The sequence below is a fragment of the Heloderma suspectum genome, chromosome Z (genome assembly GCF_057233095.1).
Source record: "Heloderma suspectum isolate Gila_16-S chromosome Z, 16-S_ref, whole genome shotgun sequence".
In the NCBI taxonomy this organism is placed as follows: domain Eukaryota; kingdom Metazoa; phylum Chordata; class Lepidosauria; order Squamata; family Helodermatidae; genus Heloderma; species Heloderma suspectum.
Genome location: NC_139476.1, coordinates 7,000,399 through 7,020,036, shown reverse-complemented (window position 1 = coordinate 7,020,036; position 19,638 = coordinate 7,000,399). Strand labels below are relative to the sequence as shown.

At 45.7% G+C, this 19,638-nt stretch overlaps 1 protein-coding gene across 4 annotated transcripts in view; it reads left to right on the top strand.

Annotated features, from left to right (window-relative positions):
- Nucleotides 1–19,638, top strand: part of DOT1L (DOT1 like histone lysine methyltransferase) — an 89,466-nt gene that overhangs the window by 39,701 nt on the left and 30,127 nt on the right. For all 4 annotated transcript variants that reach the window (XM_084826143.1, XM_084826142.1, XM_084826141.1 and 1 more), the window contains exons 7-15: nucleotides 1,896–1,958; nucleotides 6,319–6,374; nucleotides 9,143–9,222; nucleotides 12,823–12,891; nucleotides 13,938–14,044; nucleotides 15,647–15,688; nucleotides 16,468–16,551; nucleotides 18,320–18,557; nucleotides 19,401–19,514. In XM_084826143.1, the coding sequence (XP_084682269.1) occupies nucleotides 1,896–1,958; nucleotides 6,319–6,374; nucleotides 9,143–9,222; nucleotides 12,823–12,891; nucleotides 13,938–14,044; nucleotides 15,647–15,688; nucleotides 16,468–16,551; nucleotides 18,320–18,557; nucleotides 19,401–19,514 (853 nt within the window). The remainder of the gene's footprint in view (nucleotides 1–1,895; nucleotides 1,959–6,318; nucleotides 6,375–9,142; nucleotides 9,223–12,822; nucleotides 12,892–13,937; nucleotides 14,045–15,646; nucleotides 15,689–16,467; nucleotides 16,552–18,319; nucleotides 18,558–19,400; nucleotides 19,515–19,638) is intronic.

Here is a 19,638-nt window from a genome sequence, read left to right as displayed (position 1 = left end):
CACCCAGTCGGTCTAGGACCATTAGTCCCAGTGCTGTATGCTGACTGGCAGCAGCTCTCCAAGAGTACTGCCCTTATACAAATCTGACAGGACCACACTTGGAGTACCATGTACCCTTCTGGTTACTGCACCTAAAAAAGGATATTGTAGAGCTGTAAAAGGAAATCATCCTAAAGGAAATCAACCCTGAGTGCTCATTGGAAGGACAGATAATGAAGCTGAAGCTCCAATATTTTGGCCACCTAATGCGAAGAGAAAACTCCCTGGAAAAGACCCTGATGCTGGGAAAGACTGAAGGCAAAAGGAGAAGGGGACGGCAGAGGATGAGATGGCTAGATAGCATCACGGATGCAATGAATATGAACTTGAGCACGCTCCGGGAGAGAGCGGAGGACAGGAAGGCCTGGCGTGCTATGGTCCATGGGGTCACGAAGAGTCGGACACGACTGAACGACTGAACAACAACAACAACAACAACAAGAGCTGTAAAGGGTGCAGAAAAGGGTAACTGCAATGACCAAGGGACTGCAGCAACTCCCCGACGAGAAAGGTTACAACATCTGGGATTGTTTTGCTTAGAGAAAAGGCGAATGAGGGGAGACATGATAGAGGTGTACACAGTTATGCATGGTGTGGAAAATGTGGACAGGGACACGTTTTTCTCCCTCTCTCAAAATATTAGAACCCAGTGGGGTTACCCCATGAACCTGAGTGGTGGGAGATTCAGGACAGATAAAAGGAAGGACTTCTTCACACAGCGCGTAGTTAACTGTGGATTCGCCATCACAAGATGTAGTGATGGCCAACCAGTGTGGTGTAGTGGTTAGAGTGCTGGACTGGGACTCGGGAGGTCCGGGTTCTAGTCCCCACTCAACCAAGATGCTCACTGGGTGACTTTGGGCCACTGCCTGACTCTCGGCCTAACCTACCTCACAGGGTTGTTGTGAGGATAAAATGGAGAGCGGGAGGATCCTGTAAGCTGCCTTGGGTTTCTTGCAGGAGGAAAAAAGGCGGAATATAAATGTGATGAAAAATAAAACTCAGACAGCTTTAAAAGTGGATTAGACGAATTCATGGAGAATAAGGCTATCAAGGGCTACTATGGTTATATATTTCCTCCAGCGTCGGAGACAGTATACCAGTTGCTGGAGAACATAAGCTGGAGGCTGTTATTGTGCTTGTGTCCTGCTCGTGGGCTTCTCATAAGCGTCTGGTAGGCCACTGTGGCAACAGAATGCTGGACTAGAGAAGCCTTTGGGTTCATTCAGCAGGGCTCGTCTTATGTGCTTAAGGAACTTTTCCAGCCTTGCTACCTGAGATCCCTTTAATGGGAGATGCCAGGGCTTGATCTGGGGGCTTCCTGCACGCCACGTGTGTGTGCTACAACTGAGCAATGGCCACTCCTTGAATGGCAATGCCAGAGTTGAACTTCCCAGTTGGCAGCCCAACTGCTCATTTCCCTACCACGTCCTTTGATGCAGATTCTGTCATGCTTCCACTGGGGTCAGACTAAATGATCTTCAGCCTCCTTCCAATCCTTAATCTTATGATTCCATTAGTGCAAGCCTTGTGCATAGAGCTGGTTACCACATGCTGCCCTAGTTGTTGCTTTCCTCAGTTTGCTGAAAAAGTAACAGTCTGATTTAATTGTAATGAATCATGCTGCTGCTTCATTTTACTGTTTTTTGGATTGCCTTCATTGTTGTTGTAGTGTGAATTGTTTTAAGTAGTATTTTAAGCTGTGATTTTAATATTATATGTATACCACCTAGAGATTTTATTATATTAAGTGGTGTGTGTGTGTAGTAATAATAAAAATAAAATAAATGAAAATACTAATAGTAGTTTTTTCCCTGTGTGTCCTCTCTTCTTCCCACTCTTCCTCTCTTTTCTAGACGATGGACAAAGAATTCAGAAAGTGGATGAAATGGTATGGGAAAAAACATGCAGATTACACAGTGAGTGAAACTGAACCACAAAGTTTACCATTAAAAACGAGCAACTCTTCCCCCAACCCTAATATGGATAACATTTTTCCTTTTAGTGTGGGAGCTTCAAAGGCTACACAGTGCTTTACAGGCTACGATGATGAAATTCGGACTCTGAAAACCCAAATGAGGTTCTAGTCCTTGTGATAGTGAAGGAAGCTTTTGTTGTGTGAAAGCCTCGTGTCATCTATAGGTCTGAAATTTAAGGGAAAGGGTTCTTCTCTCTTAGAAGGAATTCAGAGGCTAAACTTGCAAATATCAGAAAGAGCTCTTTAGCCACTGAGCTTTAATCAGTGGGCACATTCACACATCAGCCATGAATTATTGCTTAATAAACCAGAATGTGAACAAGCAGCATGCTGGTGCACACAAGCCGTTTACTCCCACGTCACCCTTTCCTTTGCATGAGTGGTATAAACGAATGGGGAAAGGGAGAGCCTTGTGTGACATCTGAACCTTGGATTATGGTTTATTGCGCCCAAACAAGCCAGGAATTGTAATCCAACAAGAAACTTTGGTTTAAAGCTGGTTTACAAATCCTAACTTGTTTGAGCACAATAAGCAAGCCGAATTTGGATATCACACACAGCTCTCCCTTTCCTGGTTTGTTTACCTGCTCATACAAAGGGTGGGATGAAGTGGGAGTGAGAGGGCTATATGCACCAGCCCAGTGCTCATTCATGTTCTCGTTTATGAAGCCATCTCATAAAGTGACATGCAAATATGACTGTTGGCTCAAAAGCTCAGCAGCTAAAGAGCTCTTTTTGCCATGTATGGCAAATTAAGCCTCTGAATTCCTTCTGAAGGAGGCACCTTTCTCCTTAACTTTCAGAGCCTCTTGTGATTTACAGCTTGGCTAGTGATGCTCCCCCTGGGAATTTCTGCTTTTATTTCCGTTAATGCGTTAAGGCGAAAAGCTCTTTGTTGCATTTAATACAGACAGATGGCATTTTTGCAGTTCCTACACAGAAGTATCCCCCACTGAATGCTATCCAGGTATCTCGGGGAATAATGACGTGGACCCACTTACATGTAAAGTGGTTGAGTGGTTATTTCTAGGATGTCTGTTGTAATGAGGTCTCTCTCTCTTCCCTTAATGCTTCCCACCTACTGCCTTCCTCCCAATTTCCCTAATAAGCTAATAAGTTGCTCAATTATCTGTATGCCTTAGGAAAGGAGATGGACCCAAACATGCTGGTACAATGTGCAATGGGAGAACTATAATCAGCTGCTATGCTAATATTTTTGCATTTTTCCTTATGCGGGTTGGATTAGATATCACGGTGTAGTGCATCTGGCAGGGAGATGCTGCGTTGCCTTCCCCTTTCTGGATTCTTGGTGAAATTTACCCCCCTAATCTGAATGCTACAACTTCTTTTTCAGGCAGAGGGGAGAAGATGTATTGTGAATGAGTAAATATGATGATCTGACTTGGTTGGGGGCAAAGTTCAGAGAGCTAGAATTCCAAAATGGGGTGTGGGGGGTGGGGTGGGGTCTAAATTGTAGGGATTGGCTGGGGAGGCAGAAACTACAACCTCCCCTACCGTTTAGTCTGTATTTTTTCCCAGATGTGCACATTACCCACTGCTCCTAGCTTTGTTAGCATTTCCCAATTAACTGTGCCTTTTTGCACTGTCTCTCTGTGCTTTCCCCCCCACCCCTGGCCTCTGCCCCTGCACAAAAGGGCAGTTTAACCGTCTGCTCTTTGCTGCAAAAAAGCCAGCAGGATATTAACTTGTTCCGGATAGATATACTTAGCACTCCCTTTTCAGCGGGAACTTTTCAGCCACTCAGTTATTTGAAAAAGCCCTCCAGTGCCTCCTTTGGCTTTGAAATGGAGCCATGTCCCACAGCTTTGGATTCCTGCTGCTCATTCCAGTTTTTTTTATTACTACTATTATTTTAAAAATAGCTGTGTGTACTTTTCCAGGCAGAACAAACAATTCTTTGTGTGCCAAGCATATTGCATGGAGGCTGCTGGAACGAGATTTTGTGTGTGTAGTGTCATGCACTCAGCCAGCCAGCCAGGCCACAGCTTTTCCTGCTGCACACGCGCGTGCGTGTGTGTGTGTAGGGCAGTGTATTGGTTCCTTTTTCAGATTTATTTTGGAGTCCAGAACTCTAGAAAAGCAGACTTCTGGAAAGCTGCTGCTTTCTTAATGTTTATACTCCTCAAGTAGTATGTTTTTCCATTGCCTACACTTGAGCTGCCAGCTGCCTCCCTTGGCCAAGGCTCAGACTCTGGTTGCCACAAACATGATTTCCACAGACTCTTCCGGGTAGGCCTACGGGGGGTGGGATGGAGTGACCTGCCTCAGCGCTGCTGCCTAAATTTGGAAAACTCCTGCTGAATTGGAGAATTCGCACTGAAAAGGGAAGTTTAAATAAGTATCTGGAACAATATCCACTGTTCCATCATCTGCATTGGCTTTGGATCTGATTCTGAGCCCAGCCCAAAGCACTGGTTACCTTTTTAGAGTCCTGTGCTGTTTAGGACTATGGTATTCAAGGGACCAGCTTCTCCTGCATATTCTTGCTCAGCCACTCAGGTTCCTAGGGGAGACACTGCAGGGAAAGGGTTACTCCCAGGTTTTGGAATTCTCTGCCAAATGGGCTGTTCCTTGACGTTGTTTTGTTGTTCGGTTGAACAGCACTGTTGTTCCAAAGGGCTCTTGGACTGTATGCTCCCCCACTTGGACAGTAATGCTGTGCTGTGTTCCCTGTTTCGTGTGTGTGTGTGTGTGCGCGCGCACAAGCGCGTGCACGTTTTATGGAAATATTAGCTGCTTTATATGGAAATATAAATATTAAAATATAAATATTTTATGGAAATATTAGCTGCTTTATATGGAAATATGCAGCGGCCGCTGTTCCAATTATTCTGGCATGCTGCAGCTTCCTGGTATAATCTTTGCCCCTAATAGAAAAAAGTCAGGCAGAAGATAGACCATTGTGTGCCCCCCTGTTTCAGCACCATGTTAATACCTGAAATACTTACACAAAATCCACTTTTTATAAATGTATTTAATTCAGGCTAACGGCCTCAAAATGTTTTAAGAGGCTGTTGAATTGTAGTTTGAGTTGCATGAGTGCCTTAAAGAGCCAGCCATCTTCTAGTGAGAAGCTTTTGTGCCTATGGTCACCTGGAGGTGATCCTTCCTTGCCACAAGCAACCAGATGATCAGCTTTTAACAAGCCTGGATTAATTAGAAGATTCCAAGCTGTTACTGGGGGTGTGGGTGAGAGGTTGTATATTCTTACAACAACCCTATGAGGTGTGTTAAGCTGAGAGTGACAGCCCTGAGGTCACCCAGTGAGCTTCATGGCTGAGGATTTGGCCCCGGGTCTCCCATAACCTGGTGTCCCCGAGATGTGTTAGACTGCAACTCCCATCATTCTCAGCCAGCATGGCCATTGGGAGTTGCAGTCCCAATACATCTAGAGGGCAACAGGTTGGGGAAGGCTGCTCTTGACTCTACACAACACTAGCTCAAAATGTTTGGCAGGCCATTATGGACAATAACGACCTTCTTGATTCGTAAGATTTCTACATCCACAGAAGCAACAGGCTGGCCCTGCTGGCTCCCGGTATTAGGTTGGCTCCTGGCACAGTGCAAATACTAGGTTAAGAGTAGATACCAAGATTTCTAAAATCTTCTAACTATATATTGGCATTCAGAGTTGTGTGTGTGTGCACTTCTCCCCCCCCCCCCCCCGCAATATTTTTCTTCTACCAAAGGCAGTCTTGGAGGTGGTACTCCTGACCTGTGGGGGTGAGCGAGGCTGCTTGACTCTTCCACCTCTGGCTGTCCTGCTCAAAATCCACCCTCCCCAGCTGTATTTGCCTCACAAAGGGAAAGACTGTGGCTACCTGTCTCTCTAGTCCATGGTGGGTGGAACTGCAACCTCAGGAGGAGGTGGTAGGAGATATTGGGGAGTGGGGAAATGGTTGAAGGTGAAATGGTTAAACAGTTCTGCTCCCATCCTCCGACCAAGACTGTAGCCTCCACAGCTGCTTTTGGTTAAAAAATAACAAACGGTTAAAGGAAAAAATAGACCAGCATCACTAGATCTTCGGTGGGCTTACAAACAAGGCAAGTGACTGGTTATGTTGGTGTAGTAAGTAATGCGGTATCAAAATGGAGGACTGAGGTCAGATGAGTGGGTGGCAGAAAGAAAGTAATAGAACCAGCTAGGACTTGGACTCTGTAGGTGTTTTCTTTCTGTCTGTCCTTCCCTCTCCTGGGGCATTGTTGTTGATACATAATGCTAACACTGGCCAAGTTAAAATGGGAATTTCAAGCTCCATTTTTCTCTCCTGTCATCATAGCTGGAAAGAGGTGACTTCCTCTCAGAAGAATGGCGCGAGAGAATCGCAAACACAAGGTACAGTGATGGTGGATTTATTTTTGACGTAGATCCCCAGGGCTGCCGTGGCAGATGTGAAATGGCTTTCCCTGTCTCGTCTCCCACCAGGGGGGATTGCTGTCTGCTCTTCTGCCCCCTCCTGCTGTGGGATGCTAGTAGGGGGCACCAGTGTGCATGCTCCCTGCTTCTGGGACCCTCAAAAACTTTCAGGGGTAGTGCTTCTTTGGGGTTTGTGTCCCCTTTGGGGGCAAATGCCTTGGAGACGTAGGGCATTTTTGGAATATCTGACTTATTTCCAAACTTACAATCTAGTCCCCTCCAGACATGTTGGACAAGTTGTGGTCCAGCACTTCTGGGGGGCAACAGGTTGCAGAAGGCTGAAGTAGAGCATAAGTCCAGGCAAAGAGCACACCCTGCTCTCTGATAGCAGATCTGCAACCTGCTCATCAGATCCTCAGAGAGAAGCCCAGCACCCCCAAGATGCCTGTAGCTAACTCCCCTTATCTGTCTGATTCTTCCTGTGTGCATGAAACACTCTCTGGGTGCTTCCAGAGGGCTCCTAGCACTATCAATCAAAAGGCCTTGTGCAGCTATTCTGTCTTTCCCTCCTGATCAGATTTTATCTGTCAAGAAGCAGAGGGAAAACACGGGAGGGTTACAGATGGAAGACAGGTCATCTGGACCCCCATAAAATTCCAGAAACAAGGCAGTGCAAATGCAGGATAAAAAGGCTGTCTGAAAACACCCTCTCTCTGCCCTTAGCTTGCTGGGAGGAGGGAAGACACCTTCTCAGAGCTGTGATGACTAGGTTATTGGAATAGTCAGCACATCTCCCAGCCATTAGCCAGCCAGTATGGACCATTAACCTAACAAAAGAATGGTTGCCTGAAGAATGAGATAAGCTGTTGCCTGAGGAAAAAGTAAGGTCCCTTGCTCTCAAGGGAGGGGGTGGAGCTCTTGTTTTAAAGGCTTCTCCCAGGTGTGTGGGTAGGTGGGTTGGGGAAGGGAATTTGTGCTCTAGTCCAGAGTGGGCAGAAAATAGATCAGAATCTGCTGGTACATAGGCAAAGATTTCTGACTCCCAAACAATAACTGACACAAAATGACCCCCCACCCCAATGATACTGCTGAAAAGAAGAAAGCTTGGGGTGAAAACTGGGAGTCGATTTCTGTGTGGAAGGACTTGGAGCTCCATTCAGTCTGATATGCCAAATACCTGGGCTCAGAATTCTTTTTAATACTAAGCCTGTGTGCTTTGCACCAGGCTCCTGTTGGTGGATCTCGGGTTCTAGCAAAAAACAAAAGTCTGCCCACCCCTGTTCCGGGACTTCTCCCTCCCTCTGATCACAAGCAGCTGTGCCTGGGGGAAGCAAGCTTGATGCACCCTCTCCACAACTTGGTGCCCCAGAGATGTGGTGGACTAGAACTCCCATCATCCTCACTGGCTGGGGATGATGGGATTTTAAGTCAAATACATCTGGGAGGCATCAGATTGGGGAAGGGTGCCTCAGTGCTTTGTGTTAAGACCTGGGATTTAAAAAAGGGGGGGGGAACCACACTTCGTTTGTGGCACAGAGCCCACTGATGCAAACGTTTTCCTAAAAAATGAACTGGTCTGTGAGAAAATAATAATAATAATCCAAAATTCACTGATAGGAAGTTCCTTTACTAGGATCAATTACCCAGAGAGCTTCGGCTATTGGGTGGTATAGAAATGTAATAAATATTTACTTTAAAAAAAGAAATGCCACAAAAAGGTGTACAAGCTCTCGAGTTCTCCAGAACTCTTCATCAGGCTAGATGGTACAAAAAAGCAAGGGGAGCGTGGAGTGGAAGATACAAACCTTAGGGCAGATGTTGTGGCCATGAAGTCTGCAGCTTAGACTCCACCTCAAGACAGAGATTGCAGACTGGCTGGATTAGTCACTGGGAGGTGTTGCAGGTACTGGATTACACATAGCATTCTGGTACAAAGAAACAATGCCTGACCCTCATTTTTGGAAAAAAATAAAGGCCAGCTATAACTCAGCTCTGTCTCATGCCTTGGGCAGAACACAAGGTTCTTGAGCAGGTAGAAAGCAGAAGTAAAGAGAAACATGACAGTCATTATATTAGCAGAGCTGGAGATGTATTTTAGGTGGGGCGCTAGGTAAAAATGTCAACTGAAGCCAAATTGTGGTCGAGGAACCCTCAAAAGGCAAAGTCTGTGTTTAGGTGGTAGAAAATAATCTTCCTCTGCTGGTAGATTCCAGCCTGAATGGCTAAATACAGTATCCTCCAAGGTACATAAAAAGCAAAGAGCCATGCTGGTCCGTAAGAAGAGAAATCTAAAATCTGCAGTTAAGCAATACCGATACCTGGCCTAATCTTTGTGTTGTTTTGTTCGCCCCCTTCCCCCGCTTTTTGTACCATCTAGTCCAGTGAAGAGTGCTGGCGAACTCAAAAGCTTGCACATACCCTTGTGGCATTTTGGTTGGTCCTAGTAAAGGTATTGCCTAACTTTGGATTTGAACTTTTTCACATTGCATAAACATTAGTTAAATATTACTGTTCCTTTAGCGACATCTTTATGTGACTGGTTTTTATTTAGTTCCTTTGCAAATGCAGAAAATGCTCCCCCATGTTTTATCTGGCTTCAGTTACTGTGGCCAGATGCATTTCGAGAGATAGATAACGTTAAATATTTCCCTATCTCACCATGCCATCAAGGTGTGCATTCCCCTCTGCCCCTTAGAGTAAAATCAAGATGTTTGTCCATGTTTTGCTAACACTTTGTTATTTTACAGTGTTATTTTTGTGAATAACTTTGCCTTTGGTCCCGAGGTGGATCACCAATTGAAGGAGCGATTCGCAAATATGAAGGAAGGTAATGAACCAAATCCCTTCTAGCCAGTGCTCTCTTGGTTTGTTTTTTGTTTGTTTCTTTTCTTTTTTTTTTTTTACAAAAATCAAGCTGGAACAGTGGCCTATGTTCTGTTTTGAGCTGTGTGGTGTTAGTGATGAGTTTTTGTGTGTTGGTGGAGACCATAGCCTGTGATAAACTGCCTTCTTAGAACTGATCTGCTCATATTAATCTCTTTTTACTCTTTCCCCCTATCTCGGTGTTATATTGTAAGCTCCTTGGGACAGAGACCTACCTCTTGTTTCTGTACCCTCCAAAGCTCAGTATATACTGGCGTTATATTAGGGATTTCCAGCAAAGCTCTTCATAAAGCTGTAAATCAATCCCTAGTGTATTTCTTTTGTATTTTAAGTAGTCTATCTCCAGTGGTGCAGTTAACTAATCTTAGGCTCTGGATTTAAGAATCGTTTCCCATCGCTGTCTTTAGATGGCAATGTTCATTACTTCACTTACTTCAAAATGTGCTACATCAGTCCTGTCAGCCCTGGCTTGACTGTCTCTAAGAGAAGCTTCCAGGTTTGGTGAAGGAAGCTGGGAACTCTCTGCTACAGATCCCTCTTAACTCTTTCTTTGGAGGAGGGATACCCCCACCCCCCGTCAACATTTCCCAGAGCTCCTTTGGAAGAAAACCACAGCAGTTAGAACAGCCTTGATGACACAGGGCATATAGGGTCCTGTAGCGTGGTGGCAAATAGGCAGAGCTGTGAATGGCTTGTTCAGAACTCACCTGAAGTCTCTCCCTACTGCTTTGCCCAATTCCCAAGGCATGGTAGCACTTCTTTAACAGATATCATTTTTTCCACATTCTTTTGGATTGGCGGCGGGGGGGGGGGCACTTACATAGCTCAGGTGACCAAATTTTGGTCCAGAGGCCTGTGACTGCTGACCCAGTTGTGATGCTCTTTGTCTTCTTCACAGAGCTCTCTTGATCTTACAGGCGGTACTTGGAAAACCTCTTGGCTCGCTGTGTGTGTGTGTGTGTGTGTGTGTGTGTGTGTGGTAGCTTCAATGGGCACTAGTCATGATGGCTGCTTCAGAATATCAGTTTCTGGGGAACAACAGCAGGAGATGGCTGTCACCCTCATGTCCTGCTTGTGTGCTTCCTGGAGGCATGTGTGAAACAGGATGCTGGACGAGAGGAGCCTTTGGTCTATTCCTTTGTAGCTTCTCTGGAAAGAACTATCCCCAATTCTTAAATAGAAGCCTGACTCAGGTTTATCTCACCTTGTAACATTTGTGCATGTTTGTTTTTTTCAAATCTACCAGCGGAGACCTGACATCTGTTCTTGAAATGTGATCCATTGCCCTTGATCAATCCTAGGGCTATACATTCCCTCCCGGGTGCTTACTCTAAGGTCTTTTGTTTCACCTGCCAGGCACACTGCATCTTATCCAAACCCTCTTGGGTTTGACTGTGGAGAAAAATCACCTTGCACATAGGATGTGGAACAGTTGCATTCTCTTTGCCAAGTGTCCTTTTTCACCAGGTCATTCTAGCCCCATTGCTTAAGCCTTTTTACAGTGAGTTTTGAAAGCTTCCATTTTCTCAGCAGAAACAAAAAAAGTTTTGCAAGGCTGACACTGGCATAAAGCAGCTGAGTTGGAATTCGTTACAGATTTTATGCTGTCAGATTTGGGATTAACTGGGACTAGGACAGGCTGGACAATTGCCATCCCTTAGGTATATATGCAGCCCAATTCTTCCTCCTCTGCTGATTTGTCACCAGATGGAGCCTGGCCACATTGAAAAATCACTCTTTCAGTGAGATCTCCTTTTCATTTTGTGTTCTGTATAGTAACGCAGCATGCCTGCCTCTTGCCTTGCTTGGCCTTTTGACCACCTCCCCTTGCCCCGCCCCACCCCAGTATGAACCTACCTACTGCCATTCCTAAAGCAGGCTCTGGTTCACAGAAGCATATGCGTCAATAAATGTGTTTTTTTAAATGACACAGGACTATTGTATCTTCTTGAATGGGTTATTCTTGTGTCCTAACTCCTTTACCATCCTCTTTGAAGTGTTCCTTCACAATTTGTGGGCATCCTGAGATCTGTAGTTTTCTAGTCAAGGCCTGGCTGTCCCCAAAAGGGAACAGAGGAGCAAATGCCTTTCGATCCAGTGCACCTTGCTTTTGCTCACGTACCGGCTAATTTCTGTGCTTTATTCAGCAAGCACACTGTTCGTTTCTCTTCGATGGATCACTCTCACCATTCCAAAGGTTGCTGCGACACCTGCCTCTTCAAATGGCAGCAGTGTACTTAAGTGGCCATATTTACTAATGTACCATTTGCACAGTTTCTTCAGTGGGCATTAAAGCACTGTTGTTCCTCTCTGCTCCACCCTCCACCTCAAGGTGCTGAGAATGAGGGGTTCCAGCTGCAAACGCGCAATGCAGTGCTGATCAGCTCTTATGGTACTGTGTTGAATTTTTTGGCCGCTGGTGTCAATGCGAGGCATATAGTTTTGCATCGAAGAGGTGAAGGGGAATAGTGACGCCCTGATCTTCATCTGTAGTGGTAGCTTCAGTAGTGTTGGGAGCTGAGGCTGTGTGTACATTCTCTAATACCTTAACTTTATGGGGAAGTGTAGTGGGTGCCCCATATTCTTTTGCACCAAAGACCACTCTAGCTAGCTATTGCTGCCCCAGAGGGCAAGAAGACAGTAGCTTCAACCCCAGAAATTAACCTCTGTTGCTGCCTCTTTCAAGCAAGCAGTAAATTACCGCTAAAACTTTCCATAGTTACTTAACATCAAAATTGCTACTAGGTAAAAGTTGTAGAGCCATGCCCAGCATAAACTGCTCAAGGTTGCTCCCTGTCATCTTCCCCAAATGGAGCTTTTCATCTTTTTTGCCCTCCTGGATAAAAAGATTGCCCCAGTCGTATATAGTTTTTTTCCTGTATCCACTGTGGTAGTTTCCTTTGTCATTTAGCTGCATTAACCAGCCGCAGTTTTCTCAGTTTATTAAGGCTGTTTTGAATGCTTGTGTGAACCCATGAGATGTGTTTGGGCCACTCCAAAATTTGTTGTTTAAAGGCTGGTGTGTGTTTTACCTTTTTGTTTCTTTTTGCTCTTCCTCCCCACTCCTTCAGCTCTTCAGACAAAAGGTCTAACTTAGATGTGGCAAGTGTTTACTCCTATACTTTTTTATTTACCTGTGCTGGCTTCTTAAGTGCGTCTAGTTGGTAATGATGGTTCTTCAGGCTGCAGCAGTACTCAGATCAGAAAGTGCCTTTGGCTGCCACCTGCCCCGCTCCCCTGTACAAAAAACCATTAAACTGTGACCCCCAAAGAAAAATAGCAGTTTCTGAAACTGTAACATCAGAGTTTTTTGTGTCCTGTTGTTTCTATATATTCCAATTTGATACCCTTCCTTTACACCCAGCATTAGGATAAAACAGTGTATACAGTTAGATACATTAAGTGCAAAACCTGTTCACCTTCGGATTATAAGATTATTAATCCTATGTTTTTCTGACATAGGAGCACACAAATTCACCCATTCCTGACTGCTTTTCCACCAGTAAGGGAAATTAATGGGCGACACCACTTTCTCCTTCAACAGGTGGCCAGATCGTATCCTCAAAACCTTTTGCACCGCTAAACTTCAGAATAAACAGTCGAAACTTGAGTGGTAAGATTTGGTTCCACTGTGTCTCTCCCTTAATTTGTGTCTCTCCCTTAATTTGTGTGTGTTGCGTTTTAAGCGGAGTGTTGTCAGGCTGGGGATATGCACAGCAATGCTCAGTAAAGAAAGTAAGTGGTGTTGTGTGTTAGCTCTAGGGAATACCATTTATTTATTGTTCCAAAAGTTTTCTAGGTGCTGTACAAAGATTAAGAAAACAGTGCAGTCCCTGCCTGCAGGTTTACTATCTAATACACAAAATGCGAAAGGAAGAAGGGCTGGGGAGGGATTGGGGAAAAAAGCAGATTCAAACATTAATTCTTAAGTTATATAAATGTTGCATGACCAGGTGGAAAAGGCCACTGAGGGAGATGGTTTGGGGAGAAGAGCAGCCAAACAGGAGTTGGTTCCAGCTGAGCCAACTGAGAGGGCTGTCTTCCTTCTCCCTCTGCTGCAGCCAGAGGACAGTCGTGACAGCTGGAGTCCCACTTTCATTTGAGCCATTGGGGTGCTGTGCCAGGCCTTTGGGCTAGCAGCCCCACTAGTGCCATTAGCTCCTCTTCACCTAGGGACTCCGGGGTTTGAACCCAGAGCCTGAGGCTGAAACCCAGTCTGGTGAGCTACCATGGACTGTATTCACTTGGGCCTCAGAGCCCTCTTCAGATGCAGAAGGGAATAGCAGCGTGCAACATTGGCCCCTGTGATTGGCAGGCATTATGTTGCCTCTGGATTGGCCAGGCGTGGTATAAATACCGGAAGCGTGGCCTTCTGCTTCTTCTCCTAGGATGGTGTTACTTTTCAGTCTCCAGCCATAGCCACTGAAGTTGGGGACCCTGAATTGGACCACACACCCCATCAGGTTTGACCTAGGTTTGTGTGCAGTTGCCCATGGCGCTGCCATCTCTCTCCAACACTCCTACACAACCACCAGGCCACAGCTAGAAAGTCCTAGCGTAGCTGTACAATTACAAGTCACCCTGAAGTGCATTTGCTGGCCTATATTTCTATTTTCTTCCTAACTCTGTTCATCTCCCCCCCCCCCCTTTCTTTCAAAGATATTGGCACTATAATGAGGGTTGTAGAACTGTCACCACTGAAAGGATCTGTCTCATGGACCGGGAAACCGGTTTCTTACTACCTGCATACTATCGATCGAACCATAGTGAGTACCAGCAGAAGGTAGGGGTGGGTTTTGGTTGGAATGCACTCCATACTGGAATCTGGGCTATGGATCAACCGTCAAGATTTGACGAATGATATAAGGAAGCTTCAGCATTTTTAACCTGCTCTTTAGCCAGAAAGGCTCCCCGAACAGTATTACAGGACAGGATGGCTCCTGCCCTCAGATTCACAAACTGAAAGGCAGGACACACAAGGAAAAGGGGATGGGGTAGGGGGCACCAGCTCTGAAAGTTATGGTTCATATAACGACCAGCTGGGATAGAAACAGTTGAGTAGCCTGATGGAATGGCGGATGGCTCAGTGACAGCTGAGGAGAATTAAAGGTAACTGGTCTGAACTGATCCACTGAACCCTCAGAGATCCTTGCATTTTTCAAGCTTTAACTCCAGATATCTCCCCCCACCCCCAGACTGTTGTCATGACAGATGTTTTGCTAGTATGACTACATTAAAAATTAACAATTTAAAATTAAATCCTGATTAGGGTTCACCTCTCAATAGTATGCTTCTACTCTGCTTTGGATTGGTTTTCATCTTCATGACAAAAAGCTGCAGAATGCCTAACCCATGTTCTGCGGAAAAGTGAGATTTTGGTTCCATGTATTCCGAGTTAAAAGGTCATGCCTCCCTATTTACTATTACTTGGCACAATCCTGTGCATGTTTAGACAGAAAAAAGTCCTGCAACTGGCTGGAGAATGCTGAGAGTTGCAGGACTTTTTTCTCCCCAAACATGCATACGATTTGTTTATGTTTATTTATTACATTTGTATACCACCCAATACCTGAAGCTCTCTGAATGGTTCACAGTAATTAAAATAATGAAATACAACACGCTTAAATACAATATGAAAGTTTAAAATTATACTATAAAATAAGTAATAACCAAATAAAACGTAGCAGCAGTGCAAAGGTTTAAAATATAGTAAAGCCCCATTGGTGGCTGGGGAATGCTGGGAATTGTAAGTCTTTTTTCTGTCTAAACATGCATAGGATTGTGCCCTAACAGATTTAAAACAACACAAATGGAAAGACTAAAATGCCTGGGATAATAAGAAGGTCATCACCTGGTGCCAAAAAGAGCACAAAGTAGGCACCAGGCTATTATTAGCACTTTGGCTTCTGATTAATCACAGCTTGCTGTGTCATCCAGACCCAGAACTGTGGCTAATATGAATTATGGTTAGTTTCAAACAAGCCAGTTTCTATAACTGGTTTGAAGTTGGCTTGTTTAATGTTAACCACAGTTTGTTGGTCTGTATAACATGACAGACTGCACTTAAGTCAAAGTGCAAGCCAAAGCTTCCAAACTCCTCCCAGTTGAAGGAGAAGAGGGGAGCTTACAAGTCTGAAATGCTAAACGATGTTAAATATGTTGTTAACACATTGTGCCAAGCTATGGTTTAATGTGACATGCAAATATGGCCTCTGTATCAAATGGTCCTTAGAAAGTAGGACATTGTAAGTGTTTGCATGGTGTGGGGGAAATTTGAGGGAGGGAATGTCTGTTGTGGAAACAACATAGGAACCTCTAACATGTTCTGTGTTCAAATGACTAATACCTCTCTGCTTTTCTGTTTGTAGCTTGAAAATTATTTTTCTAGTCTCAAAAATCCAAAACTCAGGGTAAGTGATTGTTCTTGGCAACAAAATGTGTTGCTTAAAAAATAAAACAAAAACAGTGTAACTGTTAAATAGTGTATAGAAGCATACACGGATGGCTCCTTTTTTCCAGTATCGTAACAGGAAAAAGGGGGACATGAATTTTCTACTTCCATAGAATAAAGGGTTGTAAAACTGCTGTGATATTCTAGAAAATTGTGTGAGCGGAGCTGTGTGTGTGTGTGTGCGCGCGCGCGCGCGCGCTGCAGTTCGGTAAAATAGCAGAATGTGGTACTGGGCACAATTTAGCGGCTGCTTAAAAATGGCTCTTGTACTTCTGGATACAAAGATGTACTAGAAAGCTGCTATATTATTCTTACTCTTATTGTTGCAGCATCTAGGTCGGGGTGGGGAATATGTACCCCTCCAGATGTTGGTGTTCTGCAGCTGCCATCAGCTCTTGCCAGCCTAGCCAATGGTGAGGGATGATGGGAGTTTGAGTCCACCAACATCTGGAAGGCCACTTATTCCCAATCCTTGACAAAGGGCTTTATAAGCGTGTACCAGCACTTTAAACTGAAAGAGATTGGAAACAGATTGGTGACCAGCGTAACTGATGCAGGATCAGTGCAGTACATTTTGCTTATAGCTTTCTGTCTGAGAGGTACCTGCATAGTAATAATTTTTAGACATACAGTGGTGTTTTCTTGTACCCCAGATTGTCTGGGTGGGTAAAAATCTTCCTCTTCCATACCCCTCCTCCTCCTCTTGCTCCCCCTCACTAGTTGTCTTATTCTCTGCAGGAGGAACAAGAGGCAGCTAGACGCCGACAGCAAAGAGAAAACAAGAGTAACACAACGACTCCGACAAAGGTCCACGAGAACAAGGTCTGATCCCACAAACGTTCCACTTCATGTCTCTACCTCTGTTTCCTGACTGTTGGGCTTGGGTTGTGTGCTGTTGGGGTTGGCAGCAATCTCCTGCACTGATCAGAGAAAAGGCATGCATAGTTGGGTTGATCCACAGGAGGGAATAGGGGGAGGAATCTAAAATCTGCAGTAGGGGATTGCCATTATTAAGGCCAACCAAAATGTCACAAAATAGTGAGCAAGCATTTAGCTTCTTCAGTCCTCTTCAACAGGCTGGATGTTATGCAAAGTGGTGGTAGTGGGAGCAGGAGGAGAATGCTGGCAGGATGTTAAAGCCACAAAGTCTGTAGTTGTAACAGTCTAAGATGGAGTCTTGGAGGAGACTTGCAGACCTAATAGGATTTAGCTACTCAAGTCAGGTCTTCCCAAAATGTCAGTGGCTTGTTACAGTACCAAGTGCTTGTGTCACCTGCCTTCTCTTAGCAACAGCAGGCCTCCTGTTCAAGTTGTCTTGTTGTTGAAATGGCTGTTCCTCAAAACAGAACAGAGTATAGGAAAGTGCCTTGTAGTGAGTCAGGCCATGGCATTGTCTGCACCAGGCAGAGCCGGCCCTCTCATGAGGAGGGGTGAATCCCCCACCTCACCCCACCACTTCCGGGTGCTCCAGATCGCCCCTCTGGCCACTCTCCCATTGTGGCATTTGCTGCAGAGGGAGAATGGGGCTGGCGGGGGTCTCCAGAGCTGCCGCCTGCCCGGAGCACTCGCTGTAGTGCCGGTGGGGACAGGGAGGGTGGAATGCGTCACTGTGGCATGCGTCTCTCCTGTCTCGGGAAGCAGGAGAGCTTGTGCCAGCGCCAGCGCTGACGCCAGGGATAGGTAAGCTGGTGCCCTCCAGATGTTTTGGACTAGAACTCACATGATCGCTAACCTTGGCCATGGTGGCTGGGGCTGTTTGGGAGTTGTGATCCAAAACAGCTGGAGGGCCCCAGGTTTCCTACACCTCCTCTACACTGAGTGGCAGTGGCTCTTCAAGGTTTCCAAGAGGAGTCTTTCCCATCCCTACCTGGAGAAGCTGGGGATCGAACCTGGGGCCTTCTGCATGCAAAGCAGGGGCTCTCGCACTGAGCAACGTCCTTTCCCAGGGTTGTAATAATCCATCGTAGATAAAATGCTGGAGGCAAAGGGAAGAGAGGGGCCATAGCGCAGTGGTAGAACACATGCTTTGCATGCGGATGATCCCAGGCTCGATTTCTGGCATCTCCACTTAAAATGGCCAGGTAGTTGGTAATGCTAAAGATTGCTCTCTGTCTGAAATAGTGAAAAGCCTCTGCCCGTTAGAATAGACGTTGCTGGGCTAGAAGGACACTGTAGGATGACTGAGTATAAGGCAGCCTCCTATGTTGCTGTGAGAGAGCACCGCAGCAATAAGAAGTCCCACCATATGCGTTTGGGGTGCGGGCATGTGACTATGTGCCTAGGCACCTCTGCTTTAGATCTCCTTTTTAAAAAAATCCAGGGGGAAAGGTTATAACCCTCCTTGGAACAGTAGCTTTCCACAGAAAAGGACTTAGTGACATGCAGATCCCCCTAGCCCAGCCCTGTCTTCTGTGATTGGTGGCAGCTCCCAGAGTCTCCCAACAGAGAGAGGGAGGCGCCTTTTTTAGCCCTGCTTTTTGGAGATGCCAAGGATTGAATTTGGGAACTTCTGTGTGGGTTGCTGCCCTTCCCCATAGGGAGCACTGAGAGAACGTCGTAGGAACTCTCTTTCCTTTCTGTTTTAAAAAAGGACGATGGGGCTGAAGAAGAGAAACCCCCCGGGGCCAACACCATCAAAAAGCCATCTCCGTCCAAAACGCGCAAGAAGAAACTGAGCAAAAAGGGAAGGAAAATGGCAGGCAGGAAGCGTGGGCGGCCCAAGAAAATGAATATTGTGAATGCAGAGCGCAAGACCAAGAAGAACCAAACCGCGCTGGAACTTCTCCATGCTCAAACCGTATCCCAGACGTGCTCATCCTCTCCTCAGGGTAAGCCCCAGAGTTGAGGGCATTTGCATCGGTCTAGGGCTGGTTAACTTGGAAGCATCGTGCAGCATCACTTCCCTGAAATGTACACCAATTTTTGCACAGATCATGCCAATCTTAGTATTTTATAAATAATAATCTTACTACTTCACAATGTAGGTGGGGAGATGTTGCATGTTTGGAGTGCTACCCTGCATGTAGAAAGTAACTGTATCAGGATGGAGGCTAGGTTTAAAATATGTCCCTACTTTAATTCTCCATGTATAACCAGTGTTAGTAATCTGTAGCTGAACAGAACCAGTCTGTTTTTAAAATTCAGATAATTTATACCCTCCCTGGTCTTCAGGTAGCTAACAGGTAGTCATAAGCATCTTGAAACTCACCAGGTTAGGTAGAAGAGTCATTGGGTCACCTTCCCAAACACGAGCCTGCCCATACACTTGAGTTGTCCTTGAGTCCCCTTCTGGGTGCTCCACTACCTGAAGTGAGATGGATGATGGCTGGAGAGAAGAGGGAGCCATCTATGGGTTCCCTGCTCAGGGAGGTTAGGTCGCCTGGTGCCTACTTTGACCCACTTCTGGTGCAGGTGGGAACCATTTTATTTTCCCAAGCCGCTTGATCTGTGATGGGAACTGTTTCAGTTGCTTTTGTTTTTTATCCTGCTGCTGTCTGTGGTGGTTTTCATCACTGTTTGGGGTTCTGTTGTCTCTGGTTGTGTGTTATTTTTAAGTCACCCTGGAAATATTTGCATGGAAGGGCAGGTATAAATCTATAATCTCTTGGTGGCCAAAGGAACTCTAAAACAAAGTGAGAAGCTTAATGGGCCTGTGTTGTCCTCCTTTGCAGATGCATACAGGTCACCTCGTAGTCCATTTTACCAACTACCTCCTAAAGTGCAGCGGCATTCGTCGAACCAGCTGTTGGTGACTCCCACCCCACCTGCACTACAGAAGCTGCTAGGTAAGGGTCTCCTCCTTCCTTGATGGACAGGCAGTATCCCACTGTGCTTGTGGAAGGTCTGGGAGGGAAGGCCCTGCCAACGCATTTGTGCCTTGCCATGTTCCCCCTCACAGTGAAGAAGCAC